The 14,897-nt window shown below is 32.0% G+C and overlaps 2 protein-coding genes across 2 annotated transcripts; one reads left to right on the forward strand and one right to left on the reverse strand.

The window, feature by feature from the left end:
• The first annotated feature begins 252 nt into the window (after positions 1-252).
• LOC148170614 (zinc finger MYM-type protein 1-like) lies at positions 253-3,127 on the forward strand. The gene is made up of 4 exons (XM_088042190.1): positions 253-443; positions 506-935; positions 984-2,972; positions 3,062-3,127. The coding sequence occupies exons 1-4, from the start codon at positions 253-255 to the stop codon at positions 3,125-3,127; spliced, it is 2,676 nt and encodes an 891-aa protein (XP_087898316.1).
• Positions 3,128-9,722: 6,595 nt separating this feature from the next.
• On the reverse strand, positions 9,723-13,604 carry LOC148170615 (cathepsin B-like cysteine proteinase 3). Its single transcript, XM_088042511.1, has 3 exons — positions 13,204-13,604; positions 10,199-10,418; positions 9,723-10,148 (listed from the first exon to the last, which is right to left on the reverse strand). The coding sequence occupies exons 1-3, from the start codon at positions 13,579-13,581 to the stop codon at positions 9,856-9,858; spliced, it is 891 nt and encodes a 296-aa protein (XP_087898637.1). The 5' UTR covers positions 13,582-13,604; the 3' UTR covers positions 9,723-9,855.
• Between the last annotated feature and the right edge of the window lie 1,293 nt (positions 13,605-14,897).

The following is a 14,897-nucleotide window of genomic DNA, read 5'->3' on the forward strand; positions in this document are numbered from 1 at the left end:
TGATGCATCGGGTGCTAATTCCCCAAACTGTATAACTAAGAAACGCTTCACTATTACACGCCTTGGCTCATATAATTATATGAATTAGCAAATTTAATGAGTTAATTGTGAAAATCGGTTACAATATGTCTATTGGGTAAGAATTTTATTCTAATCTTTAACATAGTTGAAGAATAATAATCATTTACATCATCGATAATAAAGCTTGAGATAAGAGATTATATAAATATTTAAAATAATAATAAGAAAGTAATGATTCTCATCGTGTATTTAAAATCACAAATCACTATTGTTACAATTGTTACCCGAACCACTAAAACTGCTTTTGTTTATTGTTCATTTAATAATTTAAAAATTTTACAAATTATTGGTGTTAACTCTTTAACAATACATACACGGTTGAACAATCGGGACACGTTTTTTATGGCCGCTTTTTGGCATTTGTTAGCAATCAGTTTTTCAATTAATAAAACATTATTATAAACTTTTTACGGTGTGATTCCAGAAAGTATCTGAGTGGAAGCAAAAAACGAAAGCGAAAGAAGGAGTCTGAAGAAAAAAAAAAGGTACCCAAAATAAGTCAGTATTTTAAGAATAAAGATTTTATTGACGAAGAATCAACTGAACAGAGCGATGGCAGGGCTGAAAATAACGTGATCATCAGTGGCGATATTGCAGTGCCCGATAACAGTGACTATTTAGATCCAGAGCAACCACAACCAAGTACGAGCAAAACTCAAAGTGAATCATTTTTTGATATAGAAAAATTAAAATCTATGTCATATGTTACTGATAAGGGTAACTTTAAGGAAGTCAATGATCAAGTAAAACGATTTGTGATTGACGGACACTGTAAACCTAAAGGTCCTTTTTTAAGAGACACTAACAATAGATCTTTCTTGGATAAATATTATTACACTGTTTCTAAATCTGGCGTAAAATTAGAACGTACATGGCTGTCTTATTCTCTGTTACTTCAATAGGCATACTGTGAAGCATGTTGGTTATTCACAAATAGGGCATCTAAAACTAAAAATGTACAATATGTTTGGATTGAAGGCTACAACGATTGGAAACATATTGTTGAAGCCATAGAAAGACATGAGACATCGAAAGGTCATTTGCGTTCATGTTCCGTATATCAACAGTGGCAGTTGAATGGAACTATAGATGAAGAGCAAAAGTCCATTATTAAGCAAGAAAAATCTTTTTGGCGCCAAGTACTCACCAGACTCCTTGATGTTACTTTGACACTTTCAACGTGTAATTTAGCTTTTCGCGGGCACAGAGAAAAGGCATACAGCAACGATTTCAGCCCAAAAGGAAATTTTTTGAGTATTGTCGAGTTATTAGCCAAATACGATCCTATTTTACAAGAGTTGTTAAACAAACCAAAGGACCAGATAAAATACCTAAGTCCAAAAATACAAAATGAGCTGATAGCTGTTCTGGTTCAAAAAGTGGAGAAAGCTCTGGTAAATGAAATTGTAAGCGCACCATTTTACTCCATTATATTTGATACTACTCAAGATATTGCCAAAACAGATCAATTGTGTGAACTTTACCGTTACTGTGTCATCGAGAAAGATGAGAATGGAACTCCAAAGGCGCTCGTAGTTAAAGAGTCATTTTTGGGATTTCATGAGGTTAAGGATCAAACTGCCTCAGCAATATCCAAGCAGATAATCAAATCCATAAGTGACAAAAGTATTTCTTTGCATAAGTGTCGTGGACAAGGGTATGATGGAGCTAATAACATGAAAGGCACTTATGGTGGAGTTCAAAAACTCATAAGAGATATCGAGCCAAATGCGGTGTATGTTCATTGTGCTGCTCATAATTTAAATTTGGTTGTTAATGATGCAATAAAGGAGGTTATAGAAATGCAAACATTCTTTGAAACTGTGCAACAAATTTATAATTTTTTTGGGCATAGTATAAAAAGATGGAATATACTATCAAGCTTTATATCTAACAACGAAAGAGAGACTGGGGTATCCTCAAATCCAGTAACATTAAAAACCTTAAATCCAACTAGATGGGCAGGCCGTTTCGATGCCATTTTTGCTTTAAAAGTTCGGTTTATTGACGTTCAAAAAGCGCTAACAGAAACTATTTTATTAAATTCCAAAGCAGATGAGAGAAATGAAGCAATTTTACTGAAGAAGAAGCTAGAAAACTACAACTTTATTGTGCTACTGGTTTTCCATTGTGAAATTTTACAGACCATCGACGCGGCTTCTAAAGCACTTCAATCTAAGAACATCGATCTTTCAATTACCTCAAAGCTATTGCAAGTCTGTCTGGAAGACCTTGAAAAGTATCGAAATGAATTTGAAGATTTGAAAATGCAAGCAAACAGTATTGCCGTAAAGTGGTCTATAAACCCGGAATTTTCTAAAACTCGTCAGAAAAAAGTGAAACGTCATTTTGATGAAATTTGTGAGGATGAACGTCTCCAAGATCCTGAAAGCTTCTTTAAAATAAACATATTTTATCGAGTATTAGATATAATCACTAATCAATTGAGATCGCGTTTCCTTGGAATCAATGAAGTTGTTTCTAATTTCAGTGTCTTGCAACCTGCCACTTTGCAAAATTTAAATGATAATGAATTATTAGAAAAAGCTTTAGTATTTGTTAATCTGTATAAAAAAGATATATCGATCTCGTTTGCAAAAGAAATTATAAGTTTTCGATCCGCTTTTCGGCCCGACATGGAAACGTCATCTTCTAGAGAAGTGGCTGAGTTTTTAATTATAAAAAATAATTTTATTTCTTCAAGTTTTCCTGAAGTTTGCACTGCATTTTTGCTATTTATTCCTGTAACTACAGCTAGTGCCGAGCGATCATTTTCAAAACTAATGTTAATAAAAACTTATCTAAGAAATTCTATGGGACAGAAAAGGTTAAGCAGGTTAGCTATTTTATCCATTGAACATTCCATGGCCCGGAATTTGAACTTCGATGATGTAATTAACACTTTTGCAGAACAAAAAGCCAAAAAAAGAGAATTTTAATTACTTAAATTTAATTCTAAGACAAAAATTGTAATTTTTAGTTCAATTATTATGTAATTGTTATAATTATAGCGTGCGTACGTACAGTTGACGACAAAAAATCTTAGTCGTGAATGTCATCTAACTGTCGCATGGTGTAAAACCTCACTTACAATTTCTAACCTTAATTTTTTGCATTGTCAATTTTGACAGTATTAATTTTTTAATTAAAATACCGCTTGGTACTAAAGACATTATTCTAATTTTATCGACTTTAAATACTTCAGTCATGATAATTGACAACTTGTCAATACTTTGGTGTTTTAAACGTCAGTAATAATAATGACAGTAATGCATGGACTACATTAAAATTTTTGAAACGTCAGAAAAATGACGTCTAAGATTTCGCGTTCGTGGCTGTACCTATTTCACGTAGTGATTTATTACCAAATAAAAAATACTGTCATTAGTTGAGCTCACAGGTTGAGCTTCTTTATATTGGGGGAGGGAGGGCCCCATCCGATGAATTTGCCACGGGCCTCAAACGGTATAGTTACGCCACATCCGTTACATCTAATACGAAGAGGTAAACCCTAAACTCATCCATAGGCTTTTTGGGGCAAGATTATATCAGATTTATGATTTCAAGATTTCATTATATCATATTGCACATCAATGCAGTAAGAGTAGCGTGTGTGAAGAAACTTTTGAAGCAAAAACTGATTTGTAGCTCGGTTTAAAGATAAAATTGACATCTATGCTTTATGCTTATTATTTATAAACTACAAGAAAAGTGGTGTTTGCCTTTGACAACAATTTTCATTGCGAAAAATTTAACAATGCTAGAGTTTGAAGATTACTTTAGAGTTTGACATAAGTAGGGCATTTGGTCATAAAGTTAATAATGTGTGCTGAATTTACGCAAACGCAGTACAGTTGCAAACATTCATGAAGTAAAATCAGACAGTTTCCAACTAGAGTGGTTAAGGTTAGAGCAAATTTATCAAATTTTGAATTTACTACTTCTTTGTGGACGAGTAGGCAAAGATTTCGGTTAAGATTTCATTCTAGTTTCACTTGCATCACTTTTCTTGTCCTCTTTAATCCTTTAATTAGGTGATTAAACATTCGTGTTTCAAAAACACAATAGTAAACTGCTAGTCGGCGAGATTCTATTACTTCACTGTTAATAACAAACAAAGAAACCACTTATTTAAAAACCATCCCAATTTTTAATGCAATAACTTCATATTTTCGAAAGAATTCAACAGTTTTTAATGTTATTTCAACGCGAAATGCAAATGTCTCATCAATGTTTACAAATTTTGACGTTCCTGTCAAAATGCTGCCATGCATGTCGGCAACTTTTGGTGTTTAAAAATATCCCTATCAAGTACATTCCTCGACACAGTTTTTGGGTACAGTCCCAAATTTCGGGCCAGGATCAACCTTTGGACCTCACTAAGGTTTGATATAAAATATATGTATAAAAACCGCAAATTTCCAGTTCCAATAGTACGTAATGGAAGAATGTTTTTTTAATTGAAAAATGTAATTTTCGTAAATGTGATCCAAAATTTTTCCTCACTGGTCGCCGGGGAATTTTTAAAATTACTTATTATTTTATTATTTTTATTTGAGAAAAACGCATTTAATTTTTTTTTAACCAAACTCTTTACCTGACACATGAGTTTTTGGACCTTTTCGACTCTGTTGTTTTCTGTGATTTAAAAATTAACTTTTCATAATAATACATCCCACTAATCAATAAAAATTAAGCCAGAACCACTCAGGAAAAGTAAAATTGGCGTTTAATGTTATTATGCAAAAAAAATTTTAATTGTACGAATTTTACATAATAATCCTCGTCTCTAATAAGCTAATCATTACCTGCTACCGGTGGATTTTACATGTTACCAATAAGACAATTTGCTTTAAAAAATATCGAATATAACATAATTTTCATTTCAAAAAAAGATTGTAAAACCCAAAACTCCAAATCATCCAAAAGCAATTAAAAATGTATTTCGGAAAACCTATAAATAAATATCTTGAAAAAATATTTAAATTCTTTCAATCTTTGGATACTTGTGTTTTTGACTGTGCTCGACTTGTAAATCAACGTACTTTTTTAAATTTCTAGAGTTTTGTCGTTTAAAGTTGGTCAGTTGCTTTTATCAAACTTGCGCGTCAGCATTTTTTGACGAAATTTGGTGTTTGGGAATAAATTGTGTTTTTGATAATTTTTGTCAACACCAAGATTTGAGCCAACAATTTTATTAAAAAACGGTGATGAAAAATATTAGGAATAGTTAAGAAAGTGAAAATGTAAAAAGCGGTTTTTAGTCAGAGTTATCGGATAAAGTTTTTGAAATAGAAAATGTTCACAATAATACTCATTTTATAATTGCGGAAAAAAGGTCTTTTAGTTTAAAACTGGAAAATTCAAAATGTAAAATTAATGCGTAAATAACTGGATTTTGTGTGAAAAACTGTGAATTATACCGAGTCCGGCAACAGTTATGATCACCCTCAAAATCGTTTTTAATTTCAAAAATAAATATTTGCAATTTTGCATTCGCTTTATCAAGCTTAACAATCTAAAGCAAAAATTTGCGATGCGTTAGAAGAGTAATTTTTAGCGATGTTTGAGTTTTTGCGTAAATACTCGCGAATTGTTTTTTTAACATAACTGTGACCAGCTTCATCTTAAATTTAATGTAACTTGTGCAATTTGAGCATAAATTACTGTTTTAACAAGTTAGTTTTCAAAACTATGACGGACATTGGCAAACTACATCAAATTTTTACAAGTCACTTCAATTTTGATTAACGTTGATTGTTGCACCTTTTGGACACTAAATAGAAATAGTTAATTATTTACATTGAAAAATACGAACTTAGGGCCCGATTTCAAATCAGTGGCGCAAAATTGCGTTGACGCAATTGAAGATACCTTTGCTCCCTGCCATACAACCATCGCTAAAGAATCATTTACAATGTCAGGATTAATATGAAGGTTTACTGCCTTAATTACTATGTATTATCATTTTGTACAGATAATTAAAAAAAAAACTTTGTTCAACTTAGCTCAACTTTACCTCAATTATTCGGACACAGTGTTTTCGCAAGAGCTTTTTCAATGAATAAACAATAATTTTACACAATACAATAATTTACACATTATTAGGTTTACCCAAAAAAACAATTTTAGGTTATTGAGTTTTGAAAAATAACTTCTTACTATACTTACTGATAAAGCAGCATTTTTTCTAAAATTTTAAACACAATTTGCATACAATAAAAAAAAATCAATTGAAATATTTTTAACACATTTATATTAAAAAAATATATAATATATTGAATGGTTCCAAAAACCCTCACAAATAGATAAAAATTACACTTTTAAGGCGTCGCGACGCCAAAACTATCGGAAATAAAGAACAAGTTTTTGCGTCATCTTCTAGAGTTTCTTCGATTATCTATTAGCGTATGTAAATTTTTAAAATTTTACCTCTAAGACAATTTTGGGGGTGATCACAAATGTTGCCGGATATCAGAGATAATAAAGTATTATTTCTCAATACACTTGCTACAAGTGTCTTCGATGTTTGTTGCCGAGAGCGGCCAGTTGGGTCTTTACCTGCTTTTACCCGATAGCAGTTTATTACAATTGGGCGGAACGTCAGTGACCCCCCAGTGAGCGGCCGTAAATTATGAGATTTGAAGAAGATGATTTGAGTTAGATGTAATGTTGGTTGCCTATTTTTGATTTGTTTTTTTATTAATAACTTCAAAATTATAGCATAATGACAAAAACAAAAATGTCACCTCCATAGAGGTTTTAATTCTCCACATGTTGGTCTTTTTTTTAACTTTATATGTTGCTTCATATTCGTTAAAAACGAAAAATGGGAATTTCAGTTTTTAATTAATTCAAGTCAAATTATTCACTTTTTCAAAATTTGAAGATGTCACCTCCATAGCTCTACTTGAGACGCATACATACAGAGGTCGAGCGATTTTTCAAAGTCCAAAATGCGCTTCAAAAACGAAAAATCGTAAGCCATATACCGGGTATATGCGTAGCGTAGAGCCTTAAGGGAGTACAAAAAAAACTGTTTGCGATCTGTCGCATCGCGAGTGCAATCCATTGCTATATCGATTTTTGAGCAAGTGCAACAAAATAATTACCGTAAGGGATGAACTCTTTAAGGGTTGGATCAAAATCCAAAATTTTGGTGGTGCATGGTGGTGCAGAACGTACTATTTTTTCAAATGAGTACATACAGGCTGTCCCAGAACGCTCGCATGGGAAATTCAACTCAGATTTTTATAGAGAATTTCTCATTAAAAGGATGTGCGAGCGTTCTAGGACACCTGTCATGTCACAGCAACACTTAGAGTTGAAAAACTGTAAGACTTGATTATTGAGGGGATGCAAAAAATCTTTTTGCGGTGCATGATTGTGCAGTCATTTCGCAACGTTCAAACTTTGTTTTTCTTTCGACGGGGTACAAATGTCACGGATCCAACATTTTCAATGAAAACATTTTCTGAATGTTTATTGATCTGTTAAAAATAAATTTTTATTTTTTTTTAGTTGTTATTTTTAATACATACTTGTGTTCTGCTTCAGTACATATAACATATAACATATAACATTTTAAATCGTACAAACATGAAATAGGCTTTTCAGTTTTTCAATTTAGGGTTTACTTTAGTTTCTATCAAGCATATTTTTTAGTATTTTTTGCCAGTTTTAAAAAAGGTACGCAAAATTTTTCCCAAAAAATTGGCTTTCAAAAAATAATAATAAGTTAATTTTGATATTTAAGAACCACTTTCTGAATTATGTATTGTTACGAGAAGATTGAAATCAAGAATCAAAATGAACACTCCGTAGTTTAAAATATCGACGTATTTTTTACTGAAAAAATAATTTTTATCAATGTGTATTGGGTATTACGTTTTTAAAAAATGACTTGCTTTGTTTTTAGGGACTCCAGTCCAAAAACTTTCTGTAAGTAAAAAATAAACTCTTAAATTATTTCGTCTTAAAAGAAATAAATTAGAAAATCCATTGCTACAATTTTTGTAATTTCATCTGGCTCTTGGCTATCGTTTTTTGTTTTAACTCGATTATTTTTTGAGCTAGAAAATTTTGGTTTCGAAATTTTGGTTTAGAATTGTTGCCTTCATAAGTGTTGCACCCTTGAATCCGGCTCGAAGGACCAATGTTGCACCCTTGAATCCGGTTCGAAGGACCAATGTTTGGACCTTTAAGATCCGACTCGATAGACCAATGTTTGATCGTTGAGGTGCCTTGATGTTGAAGGTATTGTTCGAAGGACCAGGGTATAAAAATACTGTTTTGGAATAACTTGTGTATTTAACCCAATGGTGTACATAGGTACCAGTGAAGTTTCTGTTTCTGAGTCTCGTAACGTACTACTTCAACTCTGTACCATTTAAAAAAATTATAATTTAAAAATAGTGGGGGAAACCACATTCAAAGCCTTCCAGCTCTTAAACGGTTCAAGAAAACCCGAAAAAAACTTCGAAACATTACTTTTCACGGCTGCCTCCATCACCCCTTTTTCTATGGCCGTAACGTTACCTAACACCCTGTATACAGGGTGTCTCAAAATTAGCGAATTCCGAATTCAGAGTGCGGTAGGGGGAACCCAGTTGTGCCCATAAATACGTAAACAATTTTTTTTCGCACTTCCTGAAGAAGATTTAAGCTCTTTAATTTTGTTCAAAGCGACAACATTACAAAACTCACATACTGACCTATTATATGATTTCTATTTTGATGGAGAATTTAACGTTACAAGAAAGTGCAGGCGTTCTAGAACACTTATACAATTGTGAAGAAAACCACTCGAGCATTAGAAAACAATTTCAATACTAACCTCTCAACTTGACAATAAAATAGAAACACCACTCGACTTTCAGTCTCGTGGTTTTTTAGCTTACGCTTCTTGCTAATGGCGTAGGATTTTCGGTTAGAAGTATACCAGAGCTCATTACTATCGGTCCACACATTAAAAAGTTAAGTTGGTAGCAGCCCTTAATGTTTTTAATCGGTAACAATTGGCAGCAAATGTGTTTGACCTTGACGTAACTGTGACATGCGCAGAAGCTAATCGTTTTTCACATCATTGCCAAAACTTGTTAAATCTCTATTAAAATCATTCTTTTGCAACAAATTTTTAATTAGTTATTGATTAATGCACTCAACTTTGACAACGTGTTAACCTCAAAAATCGATACATTCAATTTTCCCCTAATTTTCTCTCTAAGGAATTGAAAGTCTGATTTACACCCAAAACTTTTCGAAAATTTACACTAGAGAGTGGACTGATAGCAATGAGCTGCACTTTATTTTCAATGCTCTTGTGATATTGGAGTGGAGCCACGTTATAATGAGTCCGGATTAAACGAAAGCCCGAATATTACAAGAGCGTGGAATTTTACCGACGAATTTCTTTGTAATTTAACTTCCTTACGAGCGTAACCTGGTTATAAAAAAGTGGGAGTTTGACGGAGTTTTCAGGAAATATTCATTTCTTAGAATAGCATAAAATGTTCTCACTTTCGACTTAATTTGATCTATGTATGTGTGATGCGATAGAAACATTACCAAGCATTGTCGCAATTGATTTTTTTTATATTTACTGTAGACTGTATTTGCTTTTGCTTGTAGTTTTAATACTGTTCATAATATACCTTTTATTAAAAAAAATTCTATATGTATACAACAATGTACATCTAGATCGCCAACTGTATAATCTAACAACCTAATAATCAAAAACATAAATGCCGCAACAAAAAATTATTTACTGTTAACTTAAAAAAAATAAACCATTTCTAAGCACTTTCTAAAAAACAAACCACCAATTATAACAAACCAAGAACAAAAAACACTCCCAGCACTCCCTTTCGCAGCAATGATCCAATTCTCAACCAAATTTAGATTTTTACCCCTTTCAAACTTCACGAATCCATTTTCACCCCATTCAGTACCCCACGAGTTTGCAATCAACCAATAAGGTACCTTATTTTCACTTCCCCATCCAATAATTTTTCCGAAAGTGAAGCCCAAGTTTGCATTTTCTGTTGTCCAGTTAGATGAATATATTCCTAAAAGTAAAATTACAAAAACCAATAAACAATAGAAGAGAAAGTCTTACCTCCTTTATAATCAAGATAATCATGTAAGAGATAAAATCCAGTGATAACAGGTCCGTTCATCATAACTTCTATCTGGATTTCCGTCACATTATTTTCAACAAACTTAAATCTTTTTCCGTAATGTTTGTTGGAATGAAATGAGGAACCATCTTGGCACTGTTGGGGGCAAGCTGGAATTTCTTGACGAAGAGCTGTTGCTTCGGAGTATGGTAAACAACCCTACATTAATTAGTAATTTAGATTCAGATGTAATCGTTATTTACAGACGCGTATGGTAACTTACATTTTACAGCGCGAAATCAGTTTGAAGCACGACTGCGTAGCCGGAGTGCTTTAATGATTGAGCGCTGTAAAATGGTTAACGCACAAGAGTTGTATTAAACTTTTTGACCAAAAAACTTTTAATTGAAATAATTGGGTTTTTCAAAATTCAGGAAGTGTCACATAATGACATTTATAAATTTCGTCATCTGTCTATTCTGTCAATTCGGCGGTTGGTGCACAAAAAGTACACAAGATGGCGCTGCATAAAAAAAATAATATATTTTTAAAAATAGAAACATTGTCTTATCAATCTTCATTATAGAAAAGAGATTTTAATTTATAAACGCAGTTTGTAAATATAATGTTTCCGAAGATGTCATTTGAATGTTAATGGGGAGAATGCACATTTTTGAATTTTGATGAAAATCGATAGTTTTCATGTCGTATAATATGATGTTGCTAATAGAAAAATTGCAAAAAAATTGTTTATAATTTTTTAAGCGTTTTTAAAAGTCAGATTCGAGCGAGATTGGAAAACATACCTATCAGCGAGGCTAGCTTTGTGACGTCACATCTCAGCTTCGCTCTTAGCCAGGTTTTCTGTAAGAATTTTGATGATTACCTATTCTGTGCTCTTAGCAGAGCCGTGCGTTTGTATTACTCTAATTCGATTGCCGTCTTTATAATTGAAAATGGGGTCAAAACAGAGGTGTTTTGTGCCAAAATGTAAAAGTGCTAGTATTAATGCACCCGAAAAAATATTTATAACAGTTCCTTAAGACAATAAGAAGAAAAAAAATGCATTTCGGCCGCGAGATGTTCGATGTCTGATGTTTCTATAAAGTGTAATATTTTAAATTTATTGAAATTAATTATGTTATTACCCATGATACATGCAGGTATTACATTTTTTGATTGACTTTATCTCTAGTCCACATGCTACATGCCCTGACTTTATTTATTAAAGTGCTTTATACAAACTTAAAAACAATGAATTTTTTGCTTAAACTGAAGACTTTTGTTATATCCGAAACAACTGCCAATTGTACCTTTTCTCAAAGACTTGAAGTGTTGGGGGTTTCAATAAAAAAATCCTTTGGTCTAACGAAAAAACTATTCGAAGAAATTTACCAATTTAGTTGCGACTTTTATTCTATAGAGTAGTCTATCTAGTATGTCCCCGGATTGAATTTGCAAAAGGAAAAAAACTTTATTTTTAATTTTACGCATAAATCACGGAATAAATAGTTTTTGCTTAAATTAAAACTTATCAGAATGTGTTTCTAAAATCGTAAAAACCAAAAACTAACAAAGAACTTTTTTATTTTTAATTATGCAACAAATGCCAAAAGAATAAAATTTATTCCTTAATTTAAACCAATATTTGATTAACCCACACTTCTTTCAGGATACAGTTCAATAATTCTAACTCGTAATTCGACTGTTTCGAATTTTATCGGATGCAACTGCATTTATTATCCGAGTTTTAAATACTTACCCATTATTGAGTAAATTTTCGTTTAATCTTTAATGCACTATTTGATATTTTGAATTCACAGCCTACTATTAAGTACTTACGATTAGAAAATTCAATAAATAAAATTATGAAAAAATTGATTTTAAGAGAACAAACTAATAATTTTGAAATTTTAATAGCAGATTTATCTGTTTTGAATTAAGCAAAAATGTTATTCCATTGTCATTTTTTTGTAAAATGGAAACTAACTTTTTTTTTCTCTCTTGTGAACTCAACCCGGGAACATACTGTATAGTGGATTGTATAGAAATTAAAAATTAAAAAAACAACAAAAGCTTTGGATCAGTTATTGTTATTAATTTGGTCTGATTATAAAAAATCCAATACTGTAAACCACCTATTTAATTTCTACCAAATTATTGAATTATAAATTTTAATACGGAGAGCGTATTCTTCATAATAATTATTTCCGAATATAGAAAATAATACATAGATGGTTATTATATCGTAGGTACATAAATAAAATTCAATCAAATCAGAATAGATCAAAATGTAAAAACCATATTTTTTCTACAAAGATGTTAAGAGAGAGAAAGAAATAATAAATCTGATTGTGTATTCGTAGAAATTATCGTTAAATGCGGTAAATGCGATAAATGCGCCCGCCGACCGAGAATGATGCAAAGCAAAAATGTGAATAAAAGTGTGAAAGTATACCGGTTGAATAAGAAACATCAACATAATAATTATAATTGTATTTCTCTTGGATAATAAAAACCCAACCATTCATTGTAAACTGACATATCAAGTTAAAGAAAGATGTAGTTACCGCGACACTTTCACCGCAAAGTTAGGATTTCTTGATAAAAAATCCCATATCATTTGCACATCTACGTGTCTCAAATTTTGTGTGTCGGCTTTTTGAAATCCCGTTTCCATTGTGTATAAATTCTTTTGCAAAAACAATCATAAATTGCAACGCTGGTGTTAAACAAATGTTCTGCATACGGAATTCCATCAGTAGGCGGAGCGCGTAGCTGAGATGTGACGTCAAACCAATGAAAAAGTGTTTCAGCTCCCGCCTAAATATTTAAATTTCTTTAGCCAATTTTGGCAAAACCGTCATGTATTTTTCAAAAATTTTTGCACCACTGCGTTATTTGAACAATATTCTACAAAATTTGGTACAAAAACATATAGGTTACATTTTTTGCATTCTCCCTATTTGACGTTTACAATTTATGAGGCCAAAAAATAACTTACTGGAGTTGAAGATCCATAATCTCCCCCTGTGACAATTCCGTAATCCTTATAGTAGTCAAAAGCATTCATTGAGGTGTTCAGACCACTCTCAAAATCACTGTATTCACAGGATCCACAATCCTCACAACAAGACAGTAAATCTTGGGGAGATAATTCGATTTGTGTTTTTCCATACGACTGAATGCAAATTATATCACTAATTGCCGATACCGTCGCAAAAGCCAAATTTGCTTTGTACTCGAGATTGTTTCTTATCTTGCCGATGAACTCGCAGTAGGGCCATTCTGTTCGGGCGTCGAAAGAACTTGGAATTGTGTTCTGGGCTTGGCTCGTCTGGATAAAGAACACAGTAAGAAACGCGAGGTGGAAACGAGTCATTGTCAACTCACTTTATGTAGTGATTTCGGTTCATGTCAAGAAGAGATAAAAGATAAAACTCTCATAGTTTCGTGATTTAATCAGAGCTCTTATCACCGAATACCAAAAAATGGATTCCCGGAACTATGAGCAGATTGTTTTACGAAAAAAATGAACTCTTAGAGAAAGTTTAGCTTGTTAAAAGTGAACTAAAAGTAGACTTAAAAACACTTGTTTAGAATGAAAAAAATCGCCATAAAAATGCCGAATTTGCCATATAGATCACCAAAATCGATAGAAAAAACAGTCGAATAGCAACAAACGACTATCAGGTGCTCAAAATAAACACTCAAAATTACCTAAAAGGACTATTTTTCAATTACTACCATCTTTATAGCACTTTAGATTTGTCAAAGAATATTAGTTTTTTAGCAAAGTAACTTGATACATGAATTTTCTAACTTTTTTTTCTAATGCATCTCATTGGTCATCTTGAGGAAGCTGTAATTTCTAATCGAAATGTTTTAGGACCAAAAAGACTTCAGAAACTTCTTTAGAAAGTCCAAAAACTTACCAGTTCACGGATTGTTTTTTATTTGTAAAACACCTTGTACCTATATTGATGCTTAAATAAAAGGTGTTTATAAATGTTTCTAGCATCAAGGGTGGCTATGAAATGTCAAAGAAATTTCCTGCTTATTACAAATGCGGGTTTAGATTTTTCAACTGACATTTGTAGTTAACCTCAATCAGGGAGCAAAGTAAGTTTAAAAAAAAACACTATTCTAGTTGTGGTTTAAAACCTAAAATTCATAAACTTGGACACAAAACCGTAACTGAAACGTCGTTTCAAGCATTCATGTTAGTCTTTACGAACAAGTTATGATTAAAGACAAAAATGTATTTAAACTTACAATTTTGTTTTTTCTCTTTGCACTGGTTTAAATGTCACCAACTATTACTAGTCAATTTGCAAATTTCAAGTTTTCTTTAAAAAAAAAGCAGAAATACAAAATACAATAATATACGTCTTGTTCGCACCTATGATAATTGGACGATACCTGCAATCAGACATATCCATTGTGTAAAATTGTTCTCTGTCACTTCTTTTTGTAAAAGTTACCTACATACATACATAATGGGTCCTCTTCCATTTCACAGTGTAAAAGTTAAACGGTTGTAATAAGGGTCGAAAAATTATTTAAGATTTCGTTGAAAACATATGGTTTAGTCAGTGGCGGCACAACTCTACTTGAAGCTGAATATTTTATTTAAATAATAAATCATAGATTTATAAAAACATTCAAATTGTTCTTTGTTCCGCTCTACTTTTTGCA

Source organism: Gnatocerus cornutus, chromosome 7, assembly GCF_029298725.1.
Source record: "Gnatocerus cornutus isolate USDA-ARS CGAHR chromosome 7, icGnaCorn1.1, whole genome shotgun sequence".
In the NCBI taxonomy this organism is placed as follows: domain Eukaryota; kingdom Metazoa; phylum Arthropoda; class Insecta; order Coleoptera; family Tenebrionidae; genus Gnatocerus; species Gnatocerus cornutus.

Bases quoted from the DNA above. Each gene is read 5' to 3' on its own strand.
- LOC148170614 (XM_088042190.1), top strand. From the start codon at position 253: ATGATTCTCATCGTGTATTTAAAATCACAAATCACTATTGTTACAATT. The intron at 444-505 runs GTTAGCAATCAG...GTGTGATTCCAG, and splicing joins ATGGCCGCTTTTTGGCATTT to AAAGTATCTGAGTGGAAGCA. The intron at 936-983 runs GTAAAATTAGAA...TTACTTCAATAG, and splicing joins ACACTGTTTCTAAATCTGGC to GCATACTGTGAAGCATGTTG.
- LOC148170615 (XM_088042511.1), bottom strand. From the start codon at position 13,581: ATGACTCGTTTCCACCTCGCGTTTCTTACTGTGTTCTTTATCCAGACG. The intron at 10,419-13,203 runs GTAAGTTATTTT...TAATTAATGTAG, and splicing joins ATTATGGATCTTCAACTCCA to GGTTGTTTACCATACTCCGA. The intron at 10,149-10,198 runs GTAAGACTTTCT...TTTTACTTTTAG, and splicing joins TTATCTTGATTATAAAGGAG to GAATATATTCATCTAACTGG.